The following is an 18,435-nucleotide window of genomic DNA, read 5'->3' as shown; positions in this document are numbered from 1 at the left end:
AATTTGGTATCTTTATTAGGTTCCGGAAGAACAAAAGAGAGCATTGGAATCAACAAAAATGAAGCTTGAAGCATCTGAAGAAAAGTGCTCCTGAAGTGATGTGATGACATCATCATAAGCAATATCACCCGAAGTTGAAGTCATCAGAAGATGAGAGACTTAAAGCTTCAAAGGTTGTTCAAAGGATTTAATCATGCCTATCACTGCAGAAGACCAGGAGAGTGTATCAACGACTATTTTGAAAGGATTTGAAGGCATTGGATGCTTGTTCTTTGAAGAGCATTGACAAAGTACAATTGTACGAAGTGTACAACCACTACCTCCACTACTCTGTTTTTGTCTCTGCTACATGACAACAATAACAACTATGCCTGCAACGATGTTCCTTCATACTTGAAATGGATTTGAAATTGATCCTTCATAGGACAATGACCATATCAGGCAAAAAATCATTGGTGATTTGAAAGTGAAGACTTAGAGAATGACAATGACTCTACAACAATTTACAAGTGCCAAAACACTGTCAAAATTGTTCTGCATGAAAAATTCACTTAGAATTTCTTAACAAAGTTCATATCTTAGAAATTTTAGAGTCTTAAGAGTTTGTATCTGATTTGTATTGTGAACACCACTGATTGTATATCAAGTGTTCAACCTCAAACAATTTTCTTTGTAATTCTGTTTGAATAGAAGTCTCTTGCAGTTGTGCTTGAGCATAGGAAGTCTCTTGATTGTGTTCAGGAGCATAGGAAATCTCTTGCACTTGTGCTTGAGTAATTTGAAGTCTCTTGCTAGTTTTAGCAGTGAGCAGTTGTAATTAGATATTACATTTTTAGTGAACTCTTCTTAGAAGTGCAAGGGGACAAGACTACTTTCGGTTTGTGGAAGGAACCTGTATAATTGATTTATGTCTTTCTTCTTCTTCTTCTTCTTCTTCTTCTTCTTCTTCTTCTTCTTCTTCTTCTCTCTCTCTCTCTCTCTCTCTCTCTCTCTCTCTCTCTCTCTCTCTCTCTCTCTCTCTCTCTGTTTTATCCACTGCAATTAGATCCTGAACATTACTTCAGAAGTGGAACTCTATTTGCTTCTGATCAGTAATTTCAGCTTAGGAGAAAAAGAAGAAAAAGAAATCACAATTCAACCTCTCTTCTTGTGTTTTTCTCACCTTCGATTGGTATCTAGGGCCTTGGTCTGTTGTCTTAACACTTAACGGTGTAACATAAAAAAGATATGAGAAAAACATGTCTGGTGATGAACCTCGTTCCAATCAGAACAACAACAATGCTGTTCCATATGATTATGGTAACAACAAGAAATCTCACTCTGGTAAAGTTCCTAAGTTCAATGGAGATCCTGAAGAATTCTCTTGGTGGAAAACCAACTTCTACAGCTAGGTCATTGGTTTAGATGAAGAACTATGGGACATTATAGAAGATGGTGTTGGTGACTTAGTCTTTGATGAAGAAGGCAATGACAAGAAGAAACTCTACAAGAAGCATCATACATTCAGAGGATCACTTGTCACTGCTATACCTAAAGCAGAGTTGTCATACCCCAATTTTTGACCTAAGGCCCCACTGACACATGTCACTTGACTCTGATCGATCTCTGATTGATTCCGAGTCGGGCCCTCTTTTCTCTTTTTATTTTCTTTCCATCTTTTATTAATTTTAATTTTAAGATTAGTTACTATTTTTATATTTAATAATTTTTATTTTCCATCTTTTAATTTTATTTTTCTTTACATAATTTAGTTTAATTTGTTTTTATTTTATTTCGTATTAGATTTATTTTATTTCTTTTTAATTAATTAGTGTCCAAAAAAAACAAAGTGTCAATAGGTCCAAAAATAAAATGTACAAGGTCTAAAAAATTTTCAAGTCAAGTGTCAACTTTAACATTCCTTTTTCAAAATTCATCATAATTGTCCATCATTTCCATTAAACCAATTTTCCTTTTTTCATCAAACTCCTCACCTATAAATAGAGCCCTCATTTCACAAAATTTTACACACCAAAAGTTCACTTGAGTTGTCAAAGAACTTTTCTCTCTTCTCCCTATTTAGCTTGTGTTGACGAGCTATTCTTTTCTTCTCCCTCTTTTTTCTGTCCCTTCGGAATTTTGTCCCTTCGGTTGTCCATTTCTTTTATTTTCTTGCATTTTGTTTCTTTTTAGCATTTTTGCATTTTTATTTTATTCTATTTAGCATTTTAATTATTGTTATTTATTTTCCAGCAATTAGAATGTATTTAGGTCCAATGTAAATATATATGAGAAAAGTGTGTGGGTGTGTGTGTCCTTTTATTTCTTTACCGCCTTATATATATCCAAAAATGCAAAAAAATTAGATTAGGGATTTTGTGGTGATCCAACGTCACTACAAAAATCCACGCGCTTTTATTTTTATTGTTTCGTTAGTTTAATTTTCATTTAATATTCTAAAAAACAACAAAAACATGCAAATAATCAAAATCACAAAAATATTTTCATAATAAACCTTGATCCAAATCAAGTGACCGCATTTTTATTTTCTTTTCTTAATCAAACTTCAATCAATTTGACTTTACTTTAAGTCTTTTTTTTTCAATATTAAAAAACACAAACAAATACTCATTTGCCACTTGACTTTTCATTTTAAAACCTTTTTTAAAACTAATAAAAAACACTCAACAAATCAAACGTCAATTTTTACCCCGAACTACGAGGTTTTGATCCCTCATGGGTACGTAGGCAGAGGACCATGTCCTTCCAAATCAATAAAAAATGTAGATAATTAGGTCTTTATTTTTCCACTTTAATTCCCTATTTTCAAAAATAAAAAGCAAGTTATAGCACATTAATTAAATAAAATCAAGAGGTTCCCGTAGAGTACTACGGACATAAAGGGTGCTAATACCTTCCCTTTATGTAACTAACCCCCGAACCCTAAATATTTTCAAATGGGTTAGTTTGAACTTTTTTCCCCTTTTTCTTAAAAAAATTAAATGTTCAGTCGTGAAATAATTAGTGAGTCAAAAGCTAATCAAATAGCCCTGATCTCCGAAAAATGACGCGACAAGAGTATATGAAGATGAGTGACAAATCTAATGCTAAGGCAATGTTTGCTTCTCTATGTGTATACTATGAAGGCAACAAGAAATTCAGAGAAGCAAAGGCTCTCGTGCTTGTTCATCAGTATGAGTTGTTGAAGATGAATGATGAAAGTATTGAGGAAATGTACTCAAGATTTCAAACCTTAGTCTCTAGACTACAAATACTGAAAATAAGCTATGTTGCTTCTGATCATGTGAGGAAGATACTAAGAAGCTTGCATGCTAGATGGAGACCTAAGGTTACTGCTATTGATGAAGCTAAAGATTTAAACACTTTAAGTGTTGAAGATCTTGTCAGCTCTCTCAAGATTCATGAGGTAAGTCTAAATGAACATGAACCTGCTAAGAAGAGTAAATCCATTGCTCTACCATCTAAAGGGAAGTCATCAAAAGCGCTTAAAGTTATTGAATCTGAAGAAGAGTCACCTGATGGAGATTCTGATGAAGATCCAACTAAGAAGATGGCTATGCTCTCCAACAAGCTTGAGTATTTGGCAAAGAAGAATAGGAAGTTTATGAGTAAGAGAGGTGGTTACAAAAGCTCCAAGAAAGAAGATCAGAAGGGATGCTTCAACTGTAAAAAGCCTGGACATTTTATTGTTGATTGCCCTGATCTTCAGATGGAGAAATTAAAGTACAAGTCAAAGAAATCAAGCTTCAACTCAAGAAAATTCAGGAAGCAGATTAAGAAGAGTTTAATGGCAACCTGGGAAGATTTAGATAGTGAATCTGGGTCTGAAAAGGAAGAAGCAGAAGATGAAGCAAATGTAGCTAGAGGGTTAGTGGCTACAGTGACATCAGAAGCTGAACCTAACTTAGAATCTGAAGATGAAAATGAGGTATACTCTAAAAATTTCCACAGAAGAACTTATTGAGTCTCTTAAAGAACTCCTTACACACTTTGAACATAGAATCAATGAAAAGATTAAAAAGAAATATATGTTGATTTAATGAAACAACAAGAATCAACATTATTGGATCTAAAAGCTTCTGAAGAAGGACTTAGAGGCTTAGACTTCATTTGTAAAACTTATGAAGAGAAACTCAAGTTTCTTTGTCAGAAGCTACAAGAAAAGTGCAATGGAAAATCTTTAAGTAAACATAAAATTGCTCTTGAAGATTTTATTATATCTAGTATTGACATAAGCAAAGTTGCTTTAATGATTTATAGCATTTACAGAAACAATGGTAAAGAGATTGGATTTTCAGAAGAGAAACCTAATGAAATCAGTCTTAAAGCATGTTGTGAATGCATCAAGGAGGGATTGAAAACCTTCTTTGTACCTGAAGGTGCTAAGTGTGGAACTGTAGTTCAGTCAGAACCTAAAGTTTGTTGCTCTAAGACTGAGAATATTTCAAAGTCAAAGAACACTAAGCCTAAGGCAATCACAAACTCTGATTCTAAGACTTCGAAGATCAAGATTCTGAAGAGATTAGAACCTGTTCCTCAGTGTCTGTTGAAATAAGAGTCTGGTATCTTAAAGTCTAAGTTTCAGAAGAACAAGACAATTACTGCTTCTGGTGAATCAAAACCAAAAGGTGTTGAACCCAAGGTGGTGATTAAACAGAAGCTGTCAAACTTACAGCAGAATGTATAAGAAGTAAAGAGTAAAACTAAAAGTACTAACCTCAAAGGACCTATAAAACAATGGGTACCTAAATATGAAATTGTCAATGCTGCAGATATGTCTAAGAGCAAGATAAAAACAAAAATCATGGTACCTAGACAGCGGTTGCTCAAGGCATATGACAGGAGAGAAGTCTATGTTCCTCACCCTCATAATGAAAGAAGGAGGAAATGTGAAGTTTGGAGGCAATTAATAATGTGTGGTTGGTAGATGGTCTTGAACATAACCTTTTGAGTATCAGACAATTTTGTGATAATGGTTATGATGTGATGTTTGAAAAGACCAACTGCACAGTAATCATCAAAGATAACAAGTCCATAGTATTCAAGGAAAATAGGATAGAGAATGTCTATAAAATTAACTTCGCTGAACTAGTTGATCAGAAGGTAATTTTCTATCAGTGAATGATAAGAAATGGATGTGGCACAGAAGGTTGGGACATGCTAACTGGAGATTAATCTCTAAGCTTAGTAAGTTACAACTTGTTAAAGGCTTACCTAACATTGACTATCATTCAGATGCACTTTGTGGTGCATGCTAGAAAGGGAAGATTGTGAAATCATCTTTTAAAACAAAAGACATTGTCTCAACCTCCATACCCTTAGAACTACTTCATATTGATTTATTTGGACCAGTTAGCACTGCATCCTTATATGGAAGTAAATATGGATTAGTCATTGTTGATGATTACAGCAGATGGACTTGGGTAAAATTCCTGAAAAGTAAGGATAATGCTTATGATGTATTCAATAACTTCTGCACTTAAATACAGTCTGAAAAAGAAATGAAAATTTTAAAAGTCAGAAGTGATCATTGTGGAGAATTTGAAAATGAGCCATTTGAAACTTTTTGTGAAAAACATGGAATTGTCCATTAATTCTGTTCTCCTAGAACTCCACAGCAAAATGGGGTTGTAGAAAGAAAAAATAAAACTTTACAGGAAATGGCAAGAACCATGATTCCTGAAAAAAATTTGGCTAAACATTTCTAAGCAGGAGCAATGAATACAACATGTTATGTCCAAAATAGAATCTATATCAGACCTATCTTGGAGAAAACAACATATGAACTCTTTAAGGGAAGAAGACCCAATATATCTCACTTTCATCAATGTGGATGTACATGTTACATTCTAAATAGCAAGATCTACATAAAGAAATTTGATGTCAAGGCCCAAAGAGAAATCTTTTTAGGTTACAAAAGATTTGATGCCAAGGCCCAACAACAACTTCAGTGCCAATTAGTACTTAGTACTTAAGGTTACAAAAACCTAACAAAACCTAAAGTTGGTATTCACGTGTTAAAAGATTTACATTTGATGCCAAGGCCCTAAAGTTTTGTCATTGGTCTAGACTAACTACATTATTTTCCATGCTTTGGAGCATCTTAAAAAGTTATCAGCAGTTTAAATAGTTTAGTTAGGGTCAAGGAATTTATCTGAAACCACTCCTTTCAAGCTCTTTGCAAAAATTGTGTTCCCTCCAGACAAAGGAAACATGAGAAGTCTAGAATCTTTGATTGAAGATATGCTCAACTCATCAGCCCAAAAATTAATATTGCTTTCAAAATCAAACTAAAGATGAAATGAACAATGAAATTATAAAATAATATCATGCAATGAAGTCTTCTAAACAAGATGTGTAAAATATCATTGTTTTCTCAAAGTATTTCAATATCTTGCATCTTCTTTAAAAGTCCCTATGATCAAATGTATTACTTGGATAAATTCATAAAACTTTTTTATGTACAGCATGAATGAAGTGAATTTATCATAGTTATTATACTCATCACTGTGAATGTGAATGTGAATGTATATCTTATTGAACTGTTGTATTTAAAATATTAACTATAATACAAGGCTCTTATTTTACGAATTGGCAAGCATTTCAAGGATTTATTGAGTTGTATCTGATGCTTTATTGTAAATACATCTTGATAGGTCCTAGATATAAAAAAAATTGAGAAAAAAAAGCTGGAAAAATCATAGGGCTATTATTATACTCTTATTAACAAAATTAAAAGAAGTACTTTGTGTTATACTCACACATGGATTATATATATCCATAACAGTACTATTTTCATCATACATGCATATCTATTAGAAGAAAGGTTTCCTATTTATCTAATGGCAATCGAATAAGATCACTCAACAAAAGGATTGAGTACTTGCCCTACAAAGAGGATTGTTTCGGTTAAATCTTCTCTAATTAGAAATAAGAAAGGGTGGTCAGCTACAAAATCTACTCGAGGACTTACACCCTTGACTCCGAATACAGCAGCAGTGACTGCAGCAACTTCAGTTCCTTCTTCATTTACTTCGATGAAAGATTTGTGAAATATGCGAGAAACAAAGAGGTCTTGATGTTCAAGAAAGTCCACCATTTTTGTCAAACCTCCAGGAGAGAAAGGTAAAACTACTCCAAGCTCCTTCAGCATATCAGAAGTTTCAAACCCAAATGAAACCTTGAACCTTGGAATTCTGAAATCACCTACTCTCTTTTGAGAAAAACGCCGAAGATTTTGGTGTAGTACCTCGGATTGAGAAGCCACCCTCTCAATCAAAGCAGACAGTCCATCTCTTTCATTTGGAAGAAAAAAATACATTCAAAATTGACGCTTATCTTCACCTTGTCTGTATGGAAGACGAAGTACTTTGAAATCATCGAAAGCACAAATAAATTGATCCTCGTTGCTGGTCATGAAGGGAACTTTGATTACGTTGCCATTCAGAATGTGAAAATCATAGTCTTTTGTTTCCGAAGCATCAAACTGTTGATCCCACACCCCTTTAAAGTAAAGTGCATTAGCAAATATGAGTTTCGTTAAGTTGTTGACAGAATCTGAAGGTAGAATTTCCTCAATAAGACCATTTGTCTCCTTTTTAGCCCATAAATTCACATCATTTGTCACTTCAACTGCCTAAAATTAAAAATAAATTATACTTCATCGAATCTTAACATAAACTATGCAAGTAGAAACGGATCAGTAAAATTGCTCTATAAGTTGCTCTATAATTTTCTTAAACTATGCAAATAGAAGAATTGAACTTTTTGTTAGTATAGCCGTATGCTAAAGGATCATTAAAGTTGTTTTCTTTTTAGAACTATAAAATTTGAAGAGGTTTCTATTCAATTTTCTTAAACTATGCAAATAGAAGAATTGAACTTTTTGTTATAGCCGTATGCTAAAGGATCATTAAAGTTGTTTTCTTTTTAGAACTATAAAATTTGAAGAGGTGTCTATTCAATTTTTTTTAGGGTTAAATAAGTTATTCGTCCCTATAAATATATCAAATTTTGATTTTAGTCCCTAAAAAATAAAATGAGATGTTTTCATCCTCACATATTTTTTTATTTTATTTTTGGTCTCTAATGAATATAACTTTGACATGTTTTAAACATAGTATGAATATATGAAGGCCGAACATAATATGATACAATTTGATACACAATATGATACAATTTGAACATAAAAGTGTTATAATTTTGAGATTCACAAAAAATTAAAATGACCATTAAGGACTAAAAATAAAATCATTTTTTTGTGAAGATGAAAACATTCAGTTTAATTTTTTAGGGATTAAAATCAAAATTCGCTATATTTATTGAGACGAAAAACTTATTTAACCCTTTTTATTTTTATTTTTATAACCTACTTTTTTACACTCTTTATTGATTGATATCCTTCTAGAAGAACAGATTAACATGTATAGGGTAATGCGTTTGAATAACACAAAGGTTCACCACATACATGGATTTTAAAGCGTGTTAAAGCTGTGTTGTTATCATAATACAAAGCAAATACTTGGAAGAAACAAAGGTTATAAAACAACATGTCCTCCAAATTATAGGTTATGAAATAAAATAAAATAAATTGTTTAAAAAAGGGCATAGATATACAATACATACCTTGTTCTGAAAATCAACAGAATCTAAAGTAGCCTTGTAATCATTGGACACAATTTGTTCGAAGGAGGGTTTAAGAGAAAGGGCTTGATCAAACCACAAACCATTAAAGAATGAGAGGCGAGGACCACCAGCAGGAGCGGCATCAGAGAGGGTTATGGAAACGAGTTTAGCCACAAAGGAGTTGAGATTATTGGTAGATTCGGAGCGGAGGAAGTGGAGAAGCTGTTGTTGTGTCGGTCCCTCGGATCCAGCAGCGATAAGGCTGAGAACAACTTGAAGTGATAGCGGAGAAAACATGATGTTATTGTCTGATTGTTTTGAAAAGAGATGTTTGACGATGTTGAGGGATACGTTGGTTTGGTTGGTAATGGTGACTGATTCTTCTTCTTGAGGTATGTATTGAAACTTCATTCTTTTTCTTTTTCTTCGTGACGGGGTTGCTTTCTTCTCCATTCTTCTTCAAGTAATTGCGGCAAAAAAAGATATCGCTACTGAGAAAGTTTCAAGTAACTACCGAAAACCTAATTTGAGTTGCTTTCTTTTCCAATTCTATGCTATTCTATCCTATATGTAATACTTTTTGAGGCGACTTTTTATATTTCAATTATATCTTTCAACAAATTTGCCTAATGGTATATTGTTATGTTAATTAAAAAAGATAAGAATTGTGGTTATATTGTTTATCAAAAATGTCAGATGAAATATTTTTTTTTTTTTTTTTAAGAATATTTAGTACTCAAAATAGATGATTTTGATTATTTTTTTTTAAATAAAATGTAAAAAAAATAGGATGATTATTAGAAAATGTTTTCTTAGTCCCTGAGTTTTTTGCTAAAATATTTTGGAACGCAATCTGAAATATTTTGGTCCAGAATCTGAAATATACTTGTATGCAATCTAATATATTTTTGTACTCTATAATATATTTTTGTATGCAATATGATTTATTTTGGTACTTAATTTGAGATATTGTTGTACTAGATCTAATATGTGAATTACTTGTTCCCAAAGTTTGTCACATATTAGTTGTGAATTTTCTCTATAAATAGAATTCACATAGTGCATTCTACACAACAAAAAGTATTATGAAACATTGAATTCTTTTCGTCTCTCTCTCTTGGACTTGTGTTGACGAGTCTTTCTTGTAACACCCTAACCCCGAATGCAATAAATCAATTATTTGAAAGAGTTTAGATGGTACGTCATCATTTTCTCAAAGCATGCATAACCTGATTTTTACAAAAACTCGCAGTGGAAAACAACATCATAAAATATCTCAGCAACATATAACAAATCTCAACAACCATGTCTTAGGTCTCATAATACAACACCAACAATATCTCAAATCTTAAACATAATAGACAACAAGTCTTGTGATGTGATCCTAATATTATATCTTTTGACAAGAATAATAAAGTCATTGTGGAATAAAAGAACCAAATTAATTTTGGGTCCAAAGTTTTATTTTCGTAGGTCATGATATGTCTGTCTTGTTTTGGCTATATCTGAAGCTCTGGATGTCCGTTTGAGGTGGTCTTTAACTCGTTGGAAAGCTTACGAAGTTCTCTACATTTCGTCTGTTTGACTCAAGATCAAATTCGGAATATTTAGTGGTGTAGAATGAGCAATAAGTAGAATTTTGATAAAAAATAAAAATAAAAAAATACACTTTGTGTGTTGTGAAGCTTTGGTTCTTTATGGTTCTGGATTGAACCAAGTTTATCGAATCTTATCAATGGCTTCCTTACCATTGTGGTGATTCCTCAAGGCTTAGCATTCCTTCTTGGATTGGAAGTGAATGTGACGCATTCTTTCACCATTTCTTTCCCCAAATCCATCTTTTTATTTTACTTTTATTCATATACAAATTCTGTCATTCATCAAGTGGTAATCAGAGCAAGGTTCTTAAAAGGGCCAAACTTTGGTAAAGTGTCTTTCTTCTTGTTCCTTATTGTTTTTTTTTTCTTTTGTCCAATATTGATATTCATAAAAAAAAAAACGAAACAAAAATATATTAGAAATAAAAAAGTGCTCCTTTTTGTGTTTTTGCCACACTCTAATTTTTTTTTTCTTTATTTCTTTCGTTTCTAGTTAACCTTTATCTTTTGTTTCTTGTTTTAGTGTCTTTCTTTGTGTTAAGTCTTTGGGATTGTTGATTGTTTTTGGTTTCTTTAAAGAACTAAAAGAGCAATTTGAGTGGTAAGGACCATTTTAAACACTTGTCACTAATTTCACAAAATTTCACAATCATGTCTGATCCACCTTCACCTAGAACAGCAGCTATGACGATTCAAATGAGAGCAATGCGTGAGCATTTTGAGAGGCTGTTAAGAGAACAAGCTGAACATTTCCAACAAAGAGTTGATGAGTTAGAAAGAAGGTCTCAAAAGTCTAATGATGGTAGTGGTGATGAGGATGAGAGGATGCATAGAAGGAGACCAAGGGAAAATCATTTAAGAGGCATAAAAATTAAAGTCCCATCTTTTGTTGGAAAGAGTGACCCGGAAGCATACCTAGAACGGGAGACTAAAATTGAACAAATTTTTAATTGCCATAATTACTCTACTGTTGAAAAGGTGCAGGTTGCTTCCATTGAGTTCAAGGAGTATGCTTTAGTATGGTGGGATCAATTGATCAAAGAAAGAAGGAGGTATGGAGAACAACCGATTGATACTTGGGATGAGATGAAGAGAATCATGAGGAGAAGGTTTGTGCCTTCCTATTACCATAGAGACTTGCACAACAAATTGCAAAGACTTACTCAAGGTTCGAAAAGTGTTGAAGAATATTTCAAGGAGATGGAGATTGCGAAAATTAGAGCTAATGTGGAGGAAGACAATGAAGCAGCCATGGCTAGATTTCTTCATGGTCTAAATCGTGACATTAGTGACATAGTTGAACTTCATCACTATGTTGAAATGGATGACTTGGTACATCAAGCTACCAAAGTAGAACAACAACTCAAAAGAAAAGCCCAAGTTAGAAGAAACACTTCTTCTTTTAACTCTTCAAGTTGGAAGGATAAAATAGAGAAGGAGGGAGCCTCGTCTTCAATTCCAAAGGAGTCCATGGCTGATCCTAAAGGTATACAAACAAACCCTTCTCAAAGTACTTCTACTAACAAAAGTGTTAAGTGTTTCAAATGTCAAGGTCAAGGTCACATAGCTTCTCATTGTACAACAAAGAGAACTATGATGATTTAGGAGAATGAAACGTTGAGGTAGAGAATCATGAGGGGTATGTTGAAGAGGAAGCTGAAGAAATACCAAGTGGAGACCTTTTCATGATCAGGAGGTTTTTGGGAAATCAAGCTAAGGAGGAGGAATCAAATCAAAGGGAAACTCTTTTCCACACAAGATGCCTTGTTCAAGGGAAGGTATGCTTTTTAATTATTGATGGAGGTAGCCGTACTAATGTTGCTAGTACACGCTTGGTGTCTAAAATGGAATTAGAAACAAAACCTCACCCAAAGCCTTACAAACTTCAATGGCTTAATGAAAATGTAGAAATACTTGTTGATAAACAAGTAGAGGTCTGTTTTAAAATTGGTAAGTATGAAGATGATGTTTTGTGTGATGTAGTACCAATGGAGGCTAGTCATTTGTTGTTAGGGAGACCTTAGCAGTTTGATAGAAGTGTTCTTCACGATGGTCGAACCAACAAGTACTCTTTTATGCATTCTGGTCAAAAGATTAGTCTGGCACCATTGAGTCCTAGTGAGGTTAGAGATGATCAAAAGAAAAGGAAAGAAAAATATGAGAAAGAAAAAAGAAAAATCAAAAGAAAAGAAAGAGAGTTTGCTTGAAAGAAAAAAAAAAGGAGAGTTTCAAGAAATAGTCATGAACAAACAGCCCCTATATTTACTACTTTGCAAAAAAGTGGCTTTGTTGACTAACACTCAAAATTTTCCAAGTTGTACTAAATTTCTTTTGCAGGAATGTGAAGATGTATTCCCAAAGAAGGTACCACAAAAATTTGAAACAATTGTGTTTGAACCTGGAGGTTGTATAGCTTCAAATTCGAGGACGAATTCTTTCGAAGAGGGAGAGTATGATGAGGGCCACAATGGAATGGAGGGAGGGCTTGCTTGCTGCCCATTTTGATGTTTTTTATTTTTATGTTGTAATAAAAGTGTAAGGGACCAATTCTGGCCAAAAACACTAATTTTGAATTTCTAGTGTGTTTTATCCATTTTAAAGCTTTCAACAGCTTTAAATGGTGTGCTTGCTTTATTTTAGAAAGAAAATAATACGTTGAATCAAGTACAGCGAAAAGAAATCAAGAACATTAATGGGAGGGAGAAAAATAGCACATGACATGAAAGGAAAGAATGAAGTGGTGCTGCCACACATTAAAGCACAATGAATTGTTTTCTTTCAGCCCACACATTGAGGAAATCAGATGGACACGTTTTGAGCATCTTGAGAGCCGCCCCAACATCAATTATAACTGCACAAATTCATTCTAAATCAATTTGTAACCATTTTTGCAATTATTCAGCACTAGGCATTGATGTTAGAATAATGGTTGAATTCTAACAGTTTTCATGAGTTATTTTCTTTGATATTCCTTGTATTACAGCATGTGACCTCTTTCATATATATAAGGGGCGAAAATTATCAATAAAAGAAGACTATTTTTGAGTGAAAAACTACACTATCTGTATTTTTGAGCAATTGCTCTTTGGTTCTGGATTTGACCAATTTTGATCATATCAAGAATCCTTTCTTGTGGTGATCCTCAATCCCAGAGACTTATCACTTTCTTGGATTAGAAAGTGTAGTGTCCCTTTCTTTCCATTCCATTTCTCCATTTTATCCATAAAATCTGTTTGGGTCAAAATTCTGTCATTTATCCATTTTAGCCCAAATATCCATTTCCCATTCTGTTTTATTACATTTTGAATCGCAAGAATTTTAAAGTTCAAATTATCAAAGCAATTTCGTGAGTTTGGAGGAAAAATGACCATTTTTGGAATATTGGACTCATCATCTCGACAATAATATAAATACATAACATAAAATGCAAAAGTCCCGACACTCCTAGTCAGAGCCCTATTTATACTCCTACCAAAAGATAAAGAGGTAGCTCCAACTAATCCTCGAGCACTCACAAACAACAAGAACTCAAACATGCACGTCGTCCACACCATTTATACAAATGGGTAGGTGGTCAACCAAATGACCATTGTGGTTTATATAATATTCCATATAATAAAACATGCATAAAATAGCATTCAAGGATTTCAAGTAATACATGTGTACATACTTATCATTCCTAGAATACAAACATCATGTGCATATTAAACTAACAACATCAATTCAAGTGTACAAGCATCACCAAATCGAATATATCGCAAAAACACACTTCACATTAATCACCAATCACATAAATCATTGAGTCACATAATTCACCAAATCACAAATTTCACAAATTCACCAAGTGACATAATCACGTATGACACTTTTCACATAACTCATATGCATGCAATGTTCTAGGAACGCTCTACATGCATGTGGTACCATTTTAGATTCCGGAGATAATCATACCGAGTGATCCACCAACGTAATCCTCACCAATTACGTTCTTCACAAACTAATGTAAACCCTTATGAATTTTGTTCTTCACCAAAGACTCAACATGATGGACTTTTAAGTAAAAACTCAACAATGCACAAATCACAATTCTATATTATATAAATTACACCATCATATAATATCTTCACCAAAATCCACCATTTGCATTATCAAGTATTTACATCCACACATAAACAAGTCATCATCACCAAAATCATCATCAAAAATCATCATCAATAATCATCATCATAATAATCTCAACAAAGAAGCAATGTCACTTCATAAGCATAAATTGCATAATAGACGAACAATCATCCACATCATGGTAACCAACAAATTGAACACTCATCAATCATTGCTTCATTCTTAATTCAACTTACTATCATGATTACGAAGTCATTTATAAGTTATCAAATCATAATTACTCATTTTATCCAAGTTTGTATATTTTCACAAAAATCGTCAATTTTAACATCTTCACACAAACCATCATATCTCATGCATATTAATCCTCAATTCAATCATAATCTAACATATTATCATGAGCATAAAGTCATTTGCAAGTTACCAAGTCATATTTAAACATTTCACCAAAGTTCGTTAGTAAAATCCAAAGTTCATCTATTTCTCGCCTTTTTACCAAAAACTAAGTTACATGCTTTTATAGTTCTTTATCAATCCCACATGCTTTATCTAAGTCCATTATCTCATAAAGAAATTCATAACATCATCATTTCACTTAAAAAAATCATTATTCGTTTATTCCAATTTCAAGTTCGTCTCTTATTTCAAAGTCAGTCTCCATTTAACAAGACCAATATAAGTCCAAGCAAATTATGTTCCAGCAACTATTTTAATCAAAACAGCAAATTCTTGCACTGTCAGGGGCGCCGAGTGCCAGGGCGTGCAGGGCCAAGCGCTGGCTCTCTGTAACTGGGGGCCTAGCGCTCCAGTGCAGGTGCTAACGCTGCGAAAAGGGTCTTTTATGTGTGTTTGGCCTCAAATTTTCATCAAAAATGGCCCAAACGTGCTTATTTACATTCCTCATTCATCCAAAGTGCTTAAAATAATTTCCCTAGGCTCAAATACATTAATTAAACTCTTTTCACAACAACAACAACAACAACTTAATTCATCCTGTCATACCACAATTTTTGACCTAAGACCCCACATTCATACGCCATTTGACCCTGGGTCAGTCTCTGACTTTTCAATTGTTGGTTTCAAGTCGGGCCCTCTTCTCTCTTTATTTTTCTTTAAATTCCATCTTTTCATTTTTTGTTTATTGCTGTTTTTTATTATTAGCATTATTGTTATTTGTATCCTTTTTCATTATTATTATTTATTATTCCTTTTTTTATTATTATTTTTGTCCAATAATTGGTGCAACTGGTCTCAAATTACTCTCAAGCCAAATTTTTGCTCAAACACCCACTGCTATATTACAACAGCAGCACCACACGCAAAGGGGAGGGGAATTTTTCAACACAGAAATTCATCAATCAAAACCTGCAATTCTCCAATACGAAAAATTCAATCGCAAGAAAAACCAGAAAATAACAACATCAAAGTATCCAATTTCTCAACAAAACAAAATCCAATTTCAAATAAAGCAAACACCATCATCCAAAACCGTACATATCATTCACAAACTGAATCCAGCAATCACAACCAATCTCAAACAATCTAAACCATATTCACAACTAACAGTCCCACACCATCAAAAATCAAGACCGATCCACAACAAACCCCAATCGGCCAGCAAGCTACAAAAACCGGCCGAAACCCTTTCAAACCCATAAAAACCAATCTCCAGAGCAGTCTGGTCCTTGTTAATTAAATTAATCCAGAGTGCTCTGGTCCTAAATTAACTGTTAATATTATCTTTTTGTTTAATTTAATCATTCTCCAGAGTGCTCTGGTCCTATGCTTTTAATTTCATTACTCCATTAGTTTAATTTTCATCTATCATTCAAAAACATTCAAATATAAAAAAAAATCACAAAAAATATTTTTATAACATAACTTTCATCTATTATTCAAAAACAACAAAAACATTTAAATATCAAAAAATCACAAAAAAATATTTTTATAACAAACCTTGACTTTCAATCAAGTGATCGTTATTTTTATTTTCTTTCTTAATCAAACTTTCGAATCAATTCTAATTCAACTTTGAATCAATTTTCTTCAATCTAAAAAACACAAACAAATTCCAATTTGCCACTTGGCTTTTTATTTCAAACCTTTTTCAAAACTAATAAAAAACACAAAAACAAATCAAACGTCAATTTCTACCCCAAACTATGAGATTTTGATCCCTCACGGGTACGTAGGCAGAGGACCTTGTCCTTCCAAATCAACTAAAAAACAATTTTCTTTTTTCTCTTCAATTAAAATCAATTTTCTTTTTCTTTTCAACTCATCATTCAATTCTATTTTCATCTCTTCAAATGCAAGCAAGTTTAAGAACAAAAAGTTAAATAAAATCAAGAGGTTCTCGTAGAGTACTACTATTATTTAGGGTGCTAATACCTTCCCTAAATATAACCAACCCCCGAACCCTAAATCTCTTCAAAATGGGTTGTTTGGAACTTTTTCCCCTAAAAAAAAATTTGTTCAATCGTGAAAAGAAAAGCGAGTCAAAAGTTAATCAAATTGCCTTGACCTCCGAAAAATGGTGTGACACACCCAAACACAACACAAAACAACAACAACTTGTACTTATCATTATCATAAACCCTATCACTCGACTAGAACATACATAATGAATTCAACAACATTCAATAAGAACATCACCATTTTCACCAATTTAAGCTAGAATCTCAAAGTCATCGACTCATCTTATATCAACAATAAAATTCATGCATCAACAACAAGTTTTCAACAATTTTCACATACCCAAAATCACCACTTAATTTCAAGCACGAAAATTAACATCCAAAATCATCAATTTCACAATTTAACATAAACAAACATGACCCAAAAGCTGAAACATGATTATAGCTTATTATGAAAGAACCTATCCCCTTACCTCAATTCTCCTTAAGCTTAAGCTACTTCACAAAAATCTTCACTCCCTTTGTGAATCCTAGCTTTGCTCTTCTGTTTTCTTCACTTTGTTCCTCCCTTTTCTTCTATCTTCTTTTTTCTCTCTATTCTCTATATTTTTCTCTAGCGACCTTTTTCCACTAGTGTTATCCTAATATACTCCAACTAATGGGCTAAGTCATCTTATCTCATATTGGGCCTAGTAACTCTTACCAACTAATATACTCCAACTAATTACCTCAAGTTACTACTAATCCTTATTTATTAGTTTTGTTAGGTCTACGGAAATTTAACCTAATTTTTTCCCGCTCATTTGCTTTATTAGGTTAACAATTATTTAACCTAACAAATTCTATCTAAAAAAATGCATTGCACGTTTGGATCACCACAAAGACCTTCAACCTAAACTATAGAGCATAAAAATAAGACATACACACACACACACACACATGCACCTAAAGCTATTACATTAAACCTATTATATATTCTAAAATCTGCGGAAAATAAATGGCAAGAAAAATAAATATGCATGATTTACATTAATCCTATATTTACATTCTACATCCCATGAAAAAAAAAATGACACAGAGAAAGAAATAGGTAAACAAAATACAGAATAATGAATCTAATCCTAAAATATGCATGAGAAAAAGAAATAAAATGCTAGAAAAAATAAAAATGCATGAAGAAGAAATTAAAAAAAAAATGCGAAGGGACCACAAGTTCTCTTTATGATGGAATCTCTTTAAGTTTGGAGAGCAGATACGACCTTGCAATTGGAATGGAATAGAACAGCCACAACACACACATGTTAAAATTTGCTACAAAAGAATTAAACAAACAATAACAAGGTGCAAACACAGCAGGGTGTCTGCAACTTCAGTAGCAGGAGCTGAAAACAGAAATTAGTAAAAGAAATAGGAACATGTATACAAAGAAAACAGACAGAACAAAACAGTGTTGTTATGCGCCAATTGTGTTATGTAGGTTTCAATTTATAGTGAAGGGATTTGGGTTTAGGGTTTGTTAAAGGAGCATAAAAATTGGTGGCTTGGTGAAGAGAATAAGCAGTGTTGTTGCTGGATTGATAAGGCTGAGAATTGGATTCGAATATAGAAAGAAAAGAAAACCTGTGACAGAATGTTTCTTTGGATGAGGACCATTTTTTTTTATCAGATAATAA

The 18,435-nt window shown here is 32.9% G+C and overlaps 1 protein-coding gene and 1 pseudogene across 1 annotated transcript; one reads left to right on the top strand and one right to left on the bottom strand.

Annotated features, from left to right (window-relative positions):
- Positions 1-3,211: 3,211 nt before the first annotated feature.
- Positions 3,212-3,964, top strand: LOC112420122 (uncharacterized). Its single transcript, XM_024778760.1, has one exon. It carries the CDS (start codon positions 3,212-3,214, stop codon positions 3,962-3,964), a length of 753 nt encoding a protein of 250 aa, XP_024634528.1.
- A 2,895-nt stretch (positions 3,965-6,859) lies between these two features.
- On the bottom strand, positions 6,860-9,036 carry LOC11406406 (serpin-ZX-like; annotated as a pseudogene).
- Between the last annotated feature and the right edge of the window lie 9,399 nt (positions 9,037-18,435).

The sequence above is a fragment of the Medicago truncatula genome, chromosome 3, assembly GCF_003473485.1.
Source record: "Medicago truncatula cultivar Jemalong A17 chromosome 3, MtrunA17r5.0-ANR, whole genome shotgun sequence".
NCBI classification, from domain to species: domain Eukaryota; kingdom Viridiplantae; phylum Streptophyta; class Magnoliopsida; order Fabales; family Fabaceae; genus Medicago; species Medicago truncatula.
The sequence above is the reverse complement of the archived record's forward strand: the minus strand, read 5'-3'. Positions and strand labels throughout refer to the sequence as shown.

Bases quoted from the DNA above. Each gene is read 5' to 3' on its own strand.
- LOC112420122 (XM_024778760.1), top strand. From the start codon at position 3,212: ATGTACTCAAGATTTCAAACCTTAGTCTCTAGACTACAAATACTGAAA.